This window comes from Phalacrocorax carbo, chromosome 5 (genome assembly GCF_963921805.1).
Source record: "Phalacrocorax carbo chromosome 5, bPhaCar2.1, whole genome shotgun sequence".
Lineage (NCBI taxonomy): Eukaryota > Metazoa > Chordata > Aves > Suliformes > Phalacrocoracidae > Phalacrocorax > Phalacrocorax carbo.
The window spans coordinates 22971207-22985412 of NC_087517.1; the positions used below are offsets into that span (position 1 = coordinate 22971207).

General features: G+C 36.0%; 1 protein-coding gene across 7 annotated transcripts in view; it reads left to right on the forward strand.

The window, feature by feature from the left end:
- UBR3 (ubiquitin protein ligase E3 component n-recognin 3) overlaps positions 1-14206 on the forward strand; it is a 117841-nt gene that overhangs the window by 79172 nt on the left and 24463 nt on the right. For all 7 annotated transcript variants that reach the window (XM_064451553.1, XM_064451554.1, XM_064451555.1 and 4 more), the window contains 2 exons: positions 1949-2034; positions 12223-12328. In XM_064451553.1, the coding sequence (XP_064307623.1) occupies positions 1949-2034; positions 12223-12328 (192 nt within the window). The remainder of the gene's footprint in view (positions 1-1948; positions 2035-12222; positions 12329-14206) is intronic.

The following is a 14206-nucleotide window of genomic DNA, read 5'->3' on the forward strand; positions in this document are numbered from 1 at the left end:
TTCAGTTTCACAGAAGATGGTTTCTCTACTGTGTGCTTTTATGCCAAAGTTTAGGTACGTTTTGAAAGAGATGTAGATGTCTTAGAGGAAAAGGCTAATATTTGTTTCCAAGAAAGCTGCTGTGTTTGAGGAGCTGGGGGCAATGAAAAAGAGTGGGAGGTGAGAGTGAGTATGATATGTATGCTGGAGTATATGTTTCCAGAAATATCTCTCCTTACATTCCTTATAGCAAAAAGTACTATGTAGCACCTCATACGTATCAAGAGGTTTTTTCAGAATTGTCCCTGAGGTTTGTTTTGTAAAATTGTACGTATTTCTTGGTGAAAGGGAAATGTAAAATTCTAGATCTAGAAAGTTGCTCTTAGACATTCAGGTAGTGTTTTTAATTTAAATCTTAATTATTTTGGTTTTAATGGAAGGCTGCCATTACTTTTGTTCTACAAATTAGTTATCAGAAGGTTTGTAGAAATAAAACATACTGGTTTCCTTTATATTCCCATGATGAACTAGCACATACTGATCTACAGTTGCTATTTTGTCCACTAATATGAAATCCCTGTCCCTGCTTCCTTGCTGGTAGATTTTTAGAAGTTCAGTGAGCACTGCAAATCGCCTGAAGAGTGGAAAATTCCCCTGTCACACAGATGCCCTTATCAGCAGCAACCAGATGGAGCTCTGAGCAGGCACATTATCAATGTTAAATTGCCTTTTCTGAGTAGAGAGGATTAAAGCGTTCCTTCAGAAATGGGTGGCATAAGCTGAAAACTTAGGGAGAGTAATATTCTGAAATGTTACTATTTTAAAAACATATGAAAGTATCTTAACAAACACTGCATATCAAAAATGTAATATTCTTTCAAGCTGATGGAGCTGAAATTCTTAAAAAATAATTTGTTTTGAATAAAATAGTCATCCTGTAGTTTCTTTTAAAATATATGTTTGTGTGAGTGCGTGTTCTTAGCTTGGGTATATTATGAGCCTAAAACTCTAGAATAGATTTTAGTATGTATTCAGATGCATTATATGGAATCTAAAATTGTCTGATTTAAAGGACAAAATTTGTTTAGGCTTGAGCTTTGCAGTTTGGATTAAATTAGAAAAATAACATTTCAGAATAATAGAATTATATTCCTTTATTTTAATGAAAGGAATGTATGGTGACTTACTAAAACAAACTCTCAGAGAACATAATGTAAATTGTTTACTCCAAGTCTTGGGGGTAAAAAATAATTCAGTACTGCAGCATCCAGTTCCAAAAGTAAAGCTATTGAATTTGGCCTAAACAATTGGTGCCTAAGTATCAGATTACAATAATACTAAGAAAAAGAGCATCAATGTGACATGCAGAGATTTAGTGACACAACTCCTGTTTAATACTAATGAGCTGCAGTGAATACCACTGATTCGTTCAGAATTAGCCTCCAAGGCTTTTATTAACTAACTTATCTATAAAGGTCAGTGCTTCCATTATAATTTAGACTGTTTTCATACTTAGTTACTTGATGGCATATCCATTGTGCTGTCTGTTTGTTTAAAGGAAAACAGAAGCCCTGCCAATAAAGAAAACACATTTTAGACCTATCTGATTGATTGGAATTTAGCCAATCTGTATATTGTCTTTTCAGATTTGCACATAAATTCCCTTATTATTAAGGAGTGTGTATATACAGAAAAAAGCCTCAAAATCAATTTGTTTTCATTCTTCAGTCACAACTGTAGCAGCTCTCTTAATATAGTACTTGCTAATCAAAGCACTTAAAATCACATATGGCAATATCTCAATAAAGTTTGTCTTATTCTGAGTCATATTTTAGCAGTATATCACGCCAAAGGTTAGTTCACAGCATTCTTTTATTTAGTGTATGCTGGGAGTTTGTGATGACTCTTTCATGTCCATAGAAGCTTGAATAATGCTGTTCCATTCAACACTGTTATGTTTTTCTTGCAGAACAAACTTGGAACTTGAGTTGGTCCATCGAGGAGGCAATTTATGTTCAGGAGGTGCAAGCACAGCTGGGAAAAGATCATGTTTAAGTAAGTTTTGTGTTATAAAGTGCAATATAAATTATTGGAGTACTGAATAAAAATGTCTGCTTTCTAACATTTTCTAGATTATGTCATCTTTTTTCTCTTAAGAACCTTTTTTTCCCCTGCCATTATGAGTCTTTGGGTTTTGTTGCAATTTGAGAAATCTGAAAAATAATTTGCACAAGTTATTCATTAGAGCTGTTCGTATGTTGTGAGTATATTCTATTTAGAAAGCAATTGTCATGGTATCCATGTAATATTTTTTAATAATTTCACATTTTTATGCATAAAACTAGAAGTATTTTAAGGGTAAAGTAGGAAGGCTTTGTTTCACCCTGTCTGTTGCTAGTCGTAGTAAAGAAATTTGTTACTCTGAGTGCTAATGTAGCTCATGACTAGGTCTTATAGTTAGAAATCTGCAGCTGCCATGTCCCATGCCTTTAATTTCCCTAGTTCTTTCTCTGATGGGACAGTTATGCAAATTTTCTTTGTCAAATCTTCAGTGTTCTGAAGCCTTTCATGTTTGGCAAATAAAGCACTTCTAGTGGCCAGAAGTGCTGTTTTCCTTAACATAAAATTTTTAATCTTTTACTGGAATATAAACTGTTAGGAATGGGCATTTTCTTTGTCAGGAGAAATTGAAAAGCCTGCCAGAATACTACTACTACTACTGCTTGTTTAAATCAAGCTTATGCAGTAGTAGCAGCAGATTCAGTAGTAAAAATGATAGAAAGCTTGGGCCCACCTCTGCCTTTTGGTACGTGATCTGTGGGTGATGCTTTCCTCATCATTTGAGGTGATGAGCCACCAACAGAATCCCATCACGTGCTATGCTGTCCACATCCTCTCTAGGATACGAGCCTTCTGTTACTGCTAGGAAATGTAGTTCAATTGATTTCATTTGTGTGTTGTGATTTACAAAAAGTAGTTTTAAACCCTACTGCATGTTGTCTCCCCCACCATCATTACCTCCCTTTCCCAGCAAAGCAAAATAACTGAAAAATGCATGTGTTAAAAGAATGTCACTAGGTCCCTGTTTGCAAATTTGAAGCATTTAATTATCTGTAGAGTCTTGATTTTATTACTACTTAGGTTATGATGATTGTACACTCGCCTAGTAAGTTGGACACTCACTCTCTGAATTTTAGCAACTTACTGGATGCATTACCTATTTCACAGGCATGTTATTTGGGAGACTGTGATGAGTAGCTTAGGGCGGAGATTTCAGCTTAAAATACTAAAATATTTAAACTGAAAAAATTTATAATTACTTTACACATAATGAGTGTAGCGCTGTTTTCACATGGCTTTAGTAGCCATACAAGATCTTTATAAATCTTGACATTTTAGAATTTAGCAGAATGTGTCTGGGGAAGTGGCCTATATTCTGTACGGTCATATTTTTATCTTACTGATAGTTTTTCAAGGTCGGGAGACATCAGCTTCTCTATATGTTTTGTTTTATTTTTAAGATAAAAGTGGATTAAATACATTCCTTACACCTTAAAACACTGAAATATTTAATGTCACACCAGTATTAAATTTGTATTGTATGTACCTATTTAAAAGGTTTTATATATAAATACATATGTATATAAAATTTTTAAAATAATAATGTTTTTTATCGTGCTTTATCACAAACTACTGTCAGTAAGTGCTGGAAGATTATAATTTGTAAATGAATGTATTATATAATAATTACTGTTATTATATAGTAATTATTATTATAATAATAAACATTTATTAACAATATAGATGTAAATATTTACAGAGAACGATTGAAACCACCAGAGTGTTGGGCAGCTTCCTTAGTGTGCATCTGTGTAGCTCCATTGTTTCTCTTTGAACTGTATCAGTTGACACCAAGGGAGGAACTACCTCAAAGCTGGGTTTGTTTGTCTGGGTTTTTTTTGTAAGAAAGAAAACAAATTCCACCAAGCTGAGGCCTGGTAGCTGACACTAAGTAGTTTGTATAACATATTATTTAAATTTTTTGCATACTTACCACACCATCCCTTCAACCTCATCTTTCATAAAGAAGGGCTCTTACATAGTTAGAACCTGATTTTAAAAGGAAGCATGCCTTTTGCTAACAGCCGGTGAAAAGATCAGTCAGGATTTTTAATACATATTCCTCAAGTCTTCAAATGTATGGAGAATACTGTAATCATTGGAGAAATTACTTTTTAGAGAATTACAACACTAGAAATGATACATGGAGAATGTACCTCTCTTGTCTTAGGCTGGATTGTTAATTCAACAGGACAAACTTTAAATCCTGTTTACATGCATATATCATACTTAACTGTTTTTCCAGCACTTTTACTATTTTGCCATTAACTCTGTATGTCTCAGAAAATGAACCATTGTTGTCTGTTCATCAAAATAGATTACTGGAACAAACTAAACTTACAGAAAGTTGAAGTTACTTCCCAAACTTGAAGTCTGGAAATTGTCGTCTTCGTGAGACACTGTAATTTTACATCAGCTATTGCTTTTACAAATATGTGTAGGTTTATAAAATATAAAATATTTATGAAGTAACTTTTTGGTAGCAGGAAATGCGCTGTTAAACTGTACATTATTAGCCCTGTAAGGAAGACTTTGTTTTAAATCCTTGTCTTCAGAATTGTATATATATTTAGAGAAAAGGGTTCTTTCCAAAATGTAACCTGTTTTTGGTTTTCTTGTGTGAGATAATGAGGTGTCTCTCTTGTGATTAAGCATGCTGCTCTGTAACTTGGAATAATTGTAAAGTTTGGTGATTAGATATTGCGGAAAACAGAATATGTTGTCCCAGGTGAGCTGTTAGAGCAGCAAGCGTCAGGGAAGATGGTGGGAACAAAGCAGTCAAGAGCTGCTTTAGTAGACCGCACCATGAGGTCAGCTGGTCTCGGGAATTAAAATTAAGAATGATTAATGTAGCTGTTAGTGTCAGTGATGGAGTCTGTGCAAGAAGGATGGTGAAGAAAATTTGGCTGTAAAATTGCCATTTTAAGGTTTAAAGTTTTGTATGTGTGTTTCCATGAGTGTGTATTACTAAATAGTATGCAACCAAAAAATGCAAATAGTCCTATTTACTTATTATTTAAAAATCAAGTCCTATTTTAAGGACCACATTACAGTTTTAGAGTCTATGGTCTTGAAAATTCTCTTGGGTTTAGGGGTTAATTATGATATATAGCAATTGTACAGGTCTTATTTCTCTGTTTTATAAAGTTTGAGATCTAATGTTTTGCTTTTTGTTTTCATTGTTTTGTATTTATCAAACAGCTTCAGAATACAATATTATGGCTGAATAGTTAGAACTTTTCCATACAACTTCTCTCTCTAACCCGTGTATAGGGGTGTTACTCTGGTAATCTTGCAATAGTGAGTGAACAATTCCACAAAATTTAAGTTATCTATAAATGAATTTCTAATCTAGTCCTTTCTTCCTTTAGCTTTTAAATAGTTTGTTCGTTCTTTCTGTCTGCTTTCTTTTTTCCTTTTTCCCTTTGTCATAAGACTAGGATTAGGGTTTTTTGAGGAAGGATTGAATATTCTATCACCTTGTCCTCTGGCTTCAATTTCTTTGCATAGGAGCTTAGGAGCTCTTATGCCTTCCACAGATAGCAGAGTCTGGCATTTCAGCATCAACTGCATTAATTGGAAAGGACATTACTTTACAGGTGGACATCAAAAAAGTATTTAAGGCTTGTGTAAACTTGCTTTAAATAGAATGTCCAGCACCTTCGTAACTTCTGTGATGGTCCTAATCATTGAGAAACCATATTGTTCCACCTAGGTTTTTTATTTGTTTTTATTCCTCTTTTTTCATTGAAGCCTGTGTTTTGCATTTGTAGATGGCTCAGCAGTGTCATCTGTCTTGATAATGATGTTAGCATCAATTTAATCAGTGCTTTTAGTGTTTTTATGAGCACAGAAAGTAATCTTAGAATCATAGAGTCATTAAGGTTGGAAAAGACCTCTAGGATCACTAATTCCAACCATCAACCCAACACTACCATGTCTCCTAAACTATGCCCTGAAATGCCACGTCTACACGTCTTTTAAATACCTCCAGGGACGGCAATTCCACCACCTCCCTGGGCAGCCTGTTCCAATGCCTGACCACTCTCTCAGTAAAGAAATTCTTCCTAATATCCAATCTAAACTTCCCTGACACACCTTGAAGTCGTTTCCTCTCATTCTATCGCTTGTAACTTGGCAGAAGAGACCAACACCCACCTCACTACAACCTCCCTTCATGTGGTTGTGGAGAGCAATAAGGTCTTCCCTCAGCCTCCTCTTCTGCAGACTAAACATCCCCAGTTCCCTCAGTCGCTCCTCGTTAAGACTTATACTGTACACCCTTCACCAGCTTTGTTGCCCTTCTCTGGACACGCTCCAGCAACTCGACGTCCTTCTTGTAGTGAGGGGCCCAAAACTGGACGCAGTATTCAAGGTGTGGCCTCACCAGTGCTGAGTACAGGGGCACAATCACTGCCCTACTCCTGCTGGCCACACTAATCCTAATACAAGCCAGGATGCTGTTGGCCTTCTTGGCCACCTGGGCACACTGCTAGCTCATGTTCAGCTGGCTGTCAGCCAACACCCCCAGGTCCTTTTCCTTCAGGCAGCTTTCCAGCCACTCTTTCCCAAGCCTGTAGCATTGCATGGGGTTGTTGTGACCCAAGTGCAGGACTCAGGACTTGACCTTGTTAAACCTCATAGAGTTGGCCTCAGCCCATCGATCCAGCCTGTCCAGGAAGGCTTTATCTTGACACAAAGCATTTTCTAAGCTCTTCATGCTCCTCCTGTATCAAATTTTTCAACCACGTTGATAGTAATGTCTGTGTCCATTTTATCAATATGCCCAGTGATACTTGGAACCACAAAGTATGTTTCATTCCTGTAGGAAGAAAAACATGATTCCTTTATGGATTGCTCAGTTGCAACTGTCTCCTTCCTGTAATCTATTAATGTGAATGTGGTTGCAAAGATTCTTACCCAGCCCTCTGCAACCACTGAAAATAAAAAGAATAAGAGTTGTTTTCAGGAATGCTTTTTGCCTTGGTACAGTGGGTTTCTGTGGTTGGCTTGCTTTGGGCTTTTGGGTTGGTTTTGTGGTTTGTTTTGGTTTTTAGTTAGGAGCTGGAAATCTGCACATCCAGTTTTTCTCACCAACAAATGATCCAAACTGTTTCCTAAAAAACTTGATACACCATTCATACCTAGCATGGTAGAGGCAAGGATGGATACTGTTAGAATTCTATTGCTGAAGTTGGTTTCATACTTTGGCAAGTTTGGTGTCAAGGATAATTAGCTGCTTCATCAGCAATTAAGGCTTAAGATTTTGTAAAGACTATTCATGTCTTAATGCCTTAATAAGCTTTTCCTGACCTTCACATTTTTTTTCTTCACTGATTCCAATCTACTGGATCAGTGATGAATGGGAAGATGCTGTCAGCAGGTCTTGCAGCTGCTGTTGCTAAGTGGACTATATAAATCTCTACAAGGAGAAAAAAATTCCTCAATCTTGTTATTAACAATCAAGTCCCATCTGGTCATATCAAGTGTGTTTTTGTTACATTCTTCTTGACAGTCCCAGCAAACTTTGGGAGAAGAAGGGCGTAATGTGTCTAGTCTGGTAAGATCTTCACAGAGCAGTTAAGTATCTTTTCCATTCCACTTGCAGTGAACTACTGTGTAACTGCGTTTTGTGATCTTTTGAGACTTTAAATATGGATACTAATTTATAGAATGAAAAAAGAGAAGACTGGATCAAAATAGCAAAGTAGAGATTTTCATGACAACAGTATGTGTTATTTACGTCCTTCTGAAACATAAATATGAGAAAGACTGGGGAATAAACACATCATCTAGACTTTTGCAAGCAAAACAAAGCCGGTTAATTCCTTAATTTTCATTGTCATTACTACAGCACATTGCTATATATTGCAGAACTGGAATTAATAACAGAAAAAGTCCTCTGATTTCAGCTTTGGTAATTTGAGAGTTTACTTTACAGTCAAGAGGCTGGAAAAAAGAAAGAAATAAAAAAGGCTGCAAAACTCATGTAGAAATTTGGGATCACTGTGGCAAAGACCAAACCACAATTACTAGTGAGACGAAAACTTACACCTCCATATAACTTCCTGAATCACTCATTTTTTGTCAGTTCAGCACAGTATTTTTATATGTTCTGTCGTTCATGTATCAAATCTGTGTCCATCTCTCTGAATTTAGTCTTCTTTTGTGCTGTGCATACTACACTAGGCATGAAAAGAGCCATGAAACCACCTTTATAGACTCCTGCTTTCTGCACTTTGGCATAGCAGAATATTTTGAAAAGCTTTGTCAACATAAGTAAAATCAGGTGCTTTAATACTAAAAATAGTAAAGAATGCAACTGCAGGTGCTAGTGCAGGCAGTGTGGATATGTAGACAAAATGCCCATTATCTTTGTTTTTCATGAGGGGAGCAGCATTAGAACACTTCCTCTAACAGCTTCAGTCCCAGTGCAAAGACAGGGTCTTATCCTTTGAGCTGCTCTTTTGAAAGTACAGATTCCAACTGAATTTATTGCTCCTCTCTCACAACAGGGTAACCCTGAGAAGTAGAGCTGGTATAGGAAGAGTTGAAAAGAATGTACCCAGAGCAGCAGTTTATGGAACAATAGATTTATTTTTGTAATTTTTAGAAATGGAATTAGGAAGGCTAATATGAATCAGAGTTAAAACTAATGTCTAACTGCTAATCTAGATGATTCTATTAAGTGTCTTTTATAAGCTTTACATGTGTTTTGTGAAAACAAAGGCAATCTAAGTTGAGAGAATTGAGACAGTACTGCTTCAACGTAGATAATATTTGAGTCATATTAATATGTTTTAAAGCCAGTAATAATCTTGCCCACTTAAATGTCTAAATCTTGGAGTCCTGCCAAGCTTCTGATGACTTGCAGCATAAAGTTATCTTGTGCATTCAAATTCTGTGATTTATATATTTATTCAGTTTAACTGGATGCAGCCTGTCTCAGATGTTACCAGGAGAGGAGGACTATATTCAAATTATTTTCACTGTTTACTCCTCATGATTTATCATCAATGGATCTGTAATTCTCATTTCGTTGTGACTTCATAATTATTATTCTTTAATTTTGTTGCTGTTGTGCTTTCTAAAATTGATGATGTTCTACCAAATTTTGTTAAGAATGTTATTTTGGAGGCTCTGAGCTACACCCAGAGCCTGTCTTTCCCACATAGAAACATGGGCTGTCCTGGAGACAGTTGGCCATAATGTACACTGAGAGGTCGAGGGGTTTGGGACACCTGGTGGGTTATGGCCTCCCTTTCCATTCTTTGCAAGATTAGGCAAGGTTGGTTTTGTTGGCCATTGTCATGTTAATGTTTTGCTGCTACTTGTTTTTAAAAAAGTGTATTTTAAACCTTCTAAGTAAGGTATAAGAACGTGGGAGGATAGCCTGTATTTTTGTGTTTATGTTTCGGAATGATGCATTCACATGAATACAGAGGGGAAAAAAATCTCTGGTATTCATTTGGCCCAAGGCAGATTTCTGTCAGTCCCTCAGGCATAAGAATATGGTGAAACACCAAGCACTTTGTGCACTGAGAAGCTGGCAGTTCTAGATTTTGCTGCTCTGGTGTTTTCCTTGGCTTTTTCCAATAGTCCATAATAATAGTAAATTTGAGGTAAAACAATTGGAGTCTCTGTGGTGTAAAACAGAAAAAAGTTGATAAAGAAATAAACTTTTATATTGTCCTCCTAAAGCTAGTCCTTAGTTTTTGCCAGTTGTTAGAAATCTTCTCAGAAATGCAAATATGGAAGCAATAGACAAACCAGAACTCAATTTTACTAACTTGGAAGGTGGCAGCCACCAGGCCGTTTTGTTGCAGTGCTCCCATTAGGGGGCAATGTTATTCCTTGGTTACCCTAGGTCAAGAAACAAGCGTGTCTGTGCTGCATTGACTTAGAGAGTATCTTAATCTTTTTAAGTCAATTAATAAAAAATATTTCATAAAAGGTCATTGTAACCATATCTTATTGCCTACTTCCTAGCTTTATGTTTACGTGCTAAACATGTTTTCTTGCAAAGGAGCGACAGCTGCCTTAATCACAAACAAAAAATATTGTCTTACAAGACTGCTAAACTGAATTTTTCTGTTCAGATTCAGTCAGTGTTAGATTGTATCTTGATTCCATAAATGTTTTATAGTTGGAGATTACAAATAAATTCTCCAGTGCTAGAATTTGGTGCTTGTCTGCTTCATTTCATATCAGTAAAGGCTCAGGAAAATAGCTATTTAAAAAACAAAGGGTTAATTAATTACACTAAACATTTTTTGCATAGTTGCCTGTTTCTGTTTGAGGCAAGGAGCAGTTCACAAAAAAAAATCACATTGCTTTTAGTAGCAGAGAAACAAAAGGGAAGGAACGGATACCTTAATGGGTTTCATTCCAAATAAAACTATACTGGGGTGGGGTGTTACTATTTTGATGAAATATCAGTGAATTTTCAGGGTTTCAAAGTTTGTCAGAAAAGCCATGTTTTCCTAGAACCTCTTGCCGGGAGAAAAGATTACTTATTTTGTCCTCATTGACTGTTTTTATTCAGAAAGCAGGTGACAGCAATCAATTCCAATGCCATCTACATTTCCAATTATTTTACAAACCCCAGGAGCTAATTACAGCCCTCAGGCTCTGGCAGTCAGCTGACTTCATCATGCGACTTTTTTGGCCATTGCGTACCTCTGAGTAATTGTCTATTTATGGAAAATAAATTAATAGCTGCTATTTCTACTTTAAAAAAAGAGGACCTGTGAATGAGTGTATAGGTTGAGCAAGCGGGATGTAGAGGGAAGGGAGAGAGATTAAGAGAGTAGGAGGCAAAGGCATCAGTTGAAAAGAGTAAAAGAGGGGTGGGGAGGAAAGAAGATGGCAAGATACTAAGGGAAAAAGTTAAAATGAAAAGGAGGAAGGAAGCAGGATCCCAGAAAATTGAACAGGAGAAGCAAACGTGGCAGCAAATAGCATGATATAGTGTAACAGGAGGAAACATGTGGCCAAAATAATGGGAAATAGTATTTTAAAATATGATTTTAATCTAGAACTGTGAAAATAAAAAAAGATGCCGTTTTCCCAAACTGTAATTGTATTACAAACACTGAAGTGAAGTCTAAGATTCTTATTGTACATAACTCTCTGAAAATGCTGTCAACATAGATGGTGCCTGCCTTCTTGGCTTGCTTAAGGGGAGACAGGATTAGATGTTGTCTTTATTTGAGTTGATCATATGATTCATAGAGAAATGAAAACTGCATTTTAAAATACGATACTGCAGTAATGTGCGTGAATAATAAACTAAGCATTCTTTGTTCAGAAGGTTCTAGAAGTGTTTTGCAAATTATATTTTTGACACAGTGGATGTACAGAAGGTTTTGAATTCATGAATATCAGCAAACTTTGCCTGCAGGTTGTAGAGACAAATCTATGCTGTTATAAAGATCGTTGCTACTTGAGTGTCATTGTGGTGTGGTCAGAAGTTTGGGGGCTTTTCTCTTCCAAATATTACTTACAAAATAATGTTATGAAGGCAGAAGGATTAATAACAACCTTTTAAGGTAAAGAGCCAAAGTGATCCTGCTGTAGACCAGAACTTCTAGCAACTTGGGGTTAACTTCAAATATGTTGTGCACAGAAATTAACTGTGAGAGAAAGGAATGAAAGCTGTGTGTTAAAAGTATGTAAGTCTGTGTTTAGAAGAGATGTTAAGGAAATCACGGCTTCTGGCATAAATTGGAGAGGGAAGTGAAGGGAGCGTGGAACCTTAGCAACATAAAAATATAAGGAACAGGGTTTTTAAAAAGACCTAGAATTAAGTATGTGGAGCTGGTGTTTTATGAGCACTAAACCAACTGAGATCTGGTTGAAGCTTTCTAAAAAGCCTTTCTGCATTTCAGAATTTCAGGAGAGAAAAAAAATTTCTTTTTCGTATACCTGCGTATGCTCCCTGCCTTCTATTGGAATCTTGCTTCTCTTCAAAATCTTTTTTGAAAAATAAATTTTTTTTTTTTAAAAAAAGATGCTTGTGAGGGTACCAGCTTATTTGGAATGAGATGACAGACTTTTCAGAACCTTGCAAAATAAATGATGGCAACTTATAATCAGCAAACTATCTTCTTCACCTTTCAGATCAGCTGTTCCATGTGTTGGCCATGCACATGCGCCTCTACAGTATAGACTCTGCGTACAATCCATGGAGAAAACTAACCCAGCCGATGCAGGATAAAAATTCAGAGCAAGTATTTTAATTTACCAAATATCAGTTTTACCTTGTGAAAGAAACATCCTTCTGTGGGTAACTTTCATCTGAAGTTCAATTCTCTGTGGGGTAGGCTGTTGAACATAACATCAAAAAATTTTATGTATATATTTGTAAAAATAAAATTTCAAATTTCTTTTACATAAAATCTGACATTCGAGTTTTGAGTTGAAGCTTAAATACACCACTTGCAAACTTAAGCACATGCAAATTTAATAGTATTGGGTAAGTGGATAGGTGCACTGCCATTCTTGGTATGGATGCTAGACAAAATTTACATTAAGTTTATGAATAGTTTATTCAAAGTTGGGCAATGACTAACAGCTGTAACGGAAATAACATAAGTAGACCTAATATATATATGTGAGAACTAATTCTATGAAGCTAAAAATTTTCATCATGCTTGTTATTTTAAACAAGTTATTTACCTGAGTTTGATTTTAAAACATTAACCTTACATATACAGCTGTACAAGGATTAACAGTATAGTAAATGGAGACATGTATCTGTGTTTCGCAAGGAGTCATCTCCATACTTGACTTAAGACCCTTCACTTTTCAGATTCTGCCTTGACGGTGAGAAGAAAGGTTTCTTGCCTAAAACCATATTTTTTTTTCTCATAAGAGGAAAACAGTAAATTTTTTTTTCACTTGCTAGCTTCAGCATCATCTTCAATAGCTAAGGTCTCCTCTTTGTACCTTGCAGTAATGTTGAAAAGATTGTCTTTTTAGTGTCTATCCAGCTATGTATTTGTCAGTGTGTTTCTAGGAGCCTGAGGTGGAAAGCATCATGGGATTTAAAAAATTCATCTAGGATAGTGATGCCACAATCCTAAGCTGCAAATTAGGAAAAATTATTAAAACATTTGTGTTTGCTTCTAGATTGAGATTTTACTGTTTGTTCTCTTGGACCCAGGTCTTTTTGGAATCAACACTAGGTCATTGCAGTAATTAGACTAGGTTAACAGATCAGTTTATAAACCATTAGCAGAAAAAAGCAGCAAGAATTGTATAACCTGAAAACCTATGTTATTCAGCATACTTTCAGATTGCTCTGAGAGTGTTTCTGAGTGATTCTGCCCTGACCTAGATTGAGCAGTGGAACATGGTTACTAAATTTAGTGTATGGTTGACTGAGTTATACCAGAGAAAATTAAGATCACGTTGATAGGCTGTTGACAGTCAGAATGCACTTCTCATTTTGGTATTTGAAGAGGTTGCTGGGTTTGGAAGGAGCTGTTAACAGAGGGGCTGCTTTTTCAGCACGTGTAACGGTTTTTTGCCCTTACAGACTTGATGGAATTCACCATTCATTGGTCATATCAAGGCTAGATTGCTGCAAGTTAGATTTCATTAGGCAATATTTTGAATCACTTTGAAATGAATGGTACTGTAGGCCAAAACAACTTGCTTTGTAGGAGGTATTGCATGTTGGGAATGCATTTGAGCAGGTCTCTTCTTTTTCTGCGCTGGTTTTCAAGATTTATTGTTAGGCTTGCTGATGTTGGTTTGACACGAAGTCCTAAATTGTTTAGGAAGCTATAACTGAGAGAGCATCCATTTTGCCGTGAAATAGTTTTGAGGTGCACAGATGCAATCCAGCTGGAATTTTTTGCACACTCCTTGGAATGTTTTTCATACCTTAGTCTGCAGGCCCCAGAAAGCTGCAAAGGAAGGAACTTGGGAACATACTTTTAATGTATAAATTAGAGCATAAAATGGGTATCTGTAATTATATTTTAGAAATTTGAAGTAGTATTTTCACTTGATGGCATTATTATGATTGGTGTGTATGATCTAATCACACACTTTGTAGTTACACAGCCTTTTGAGAAATCCAGAATAGTGAATTTTT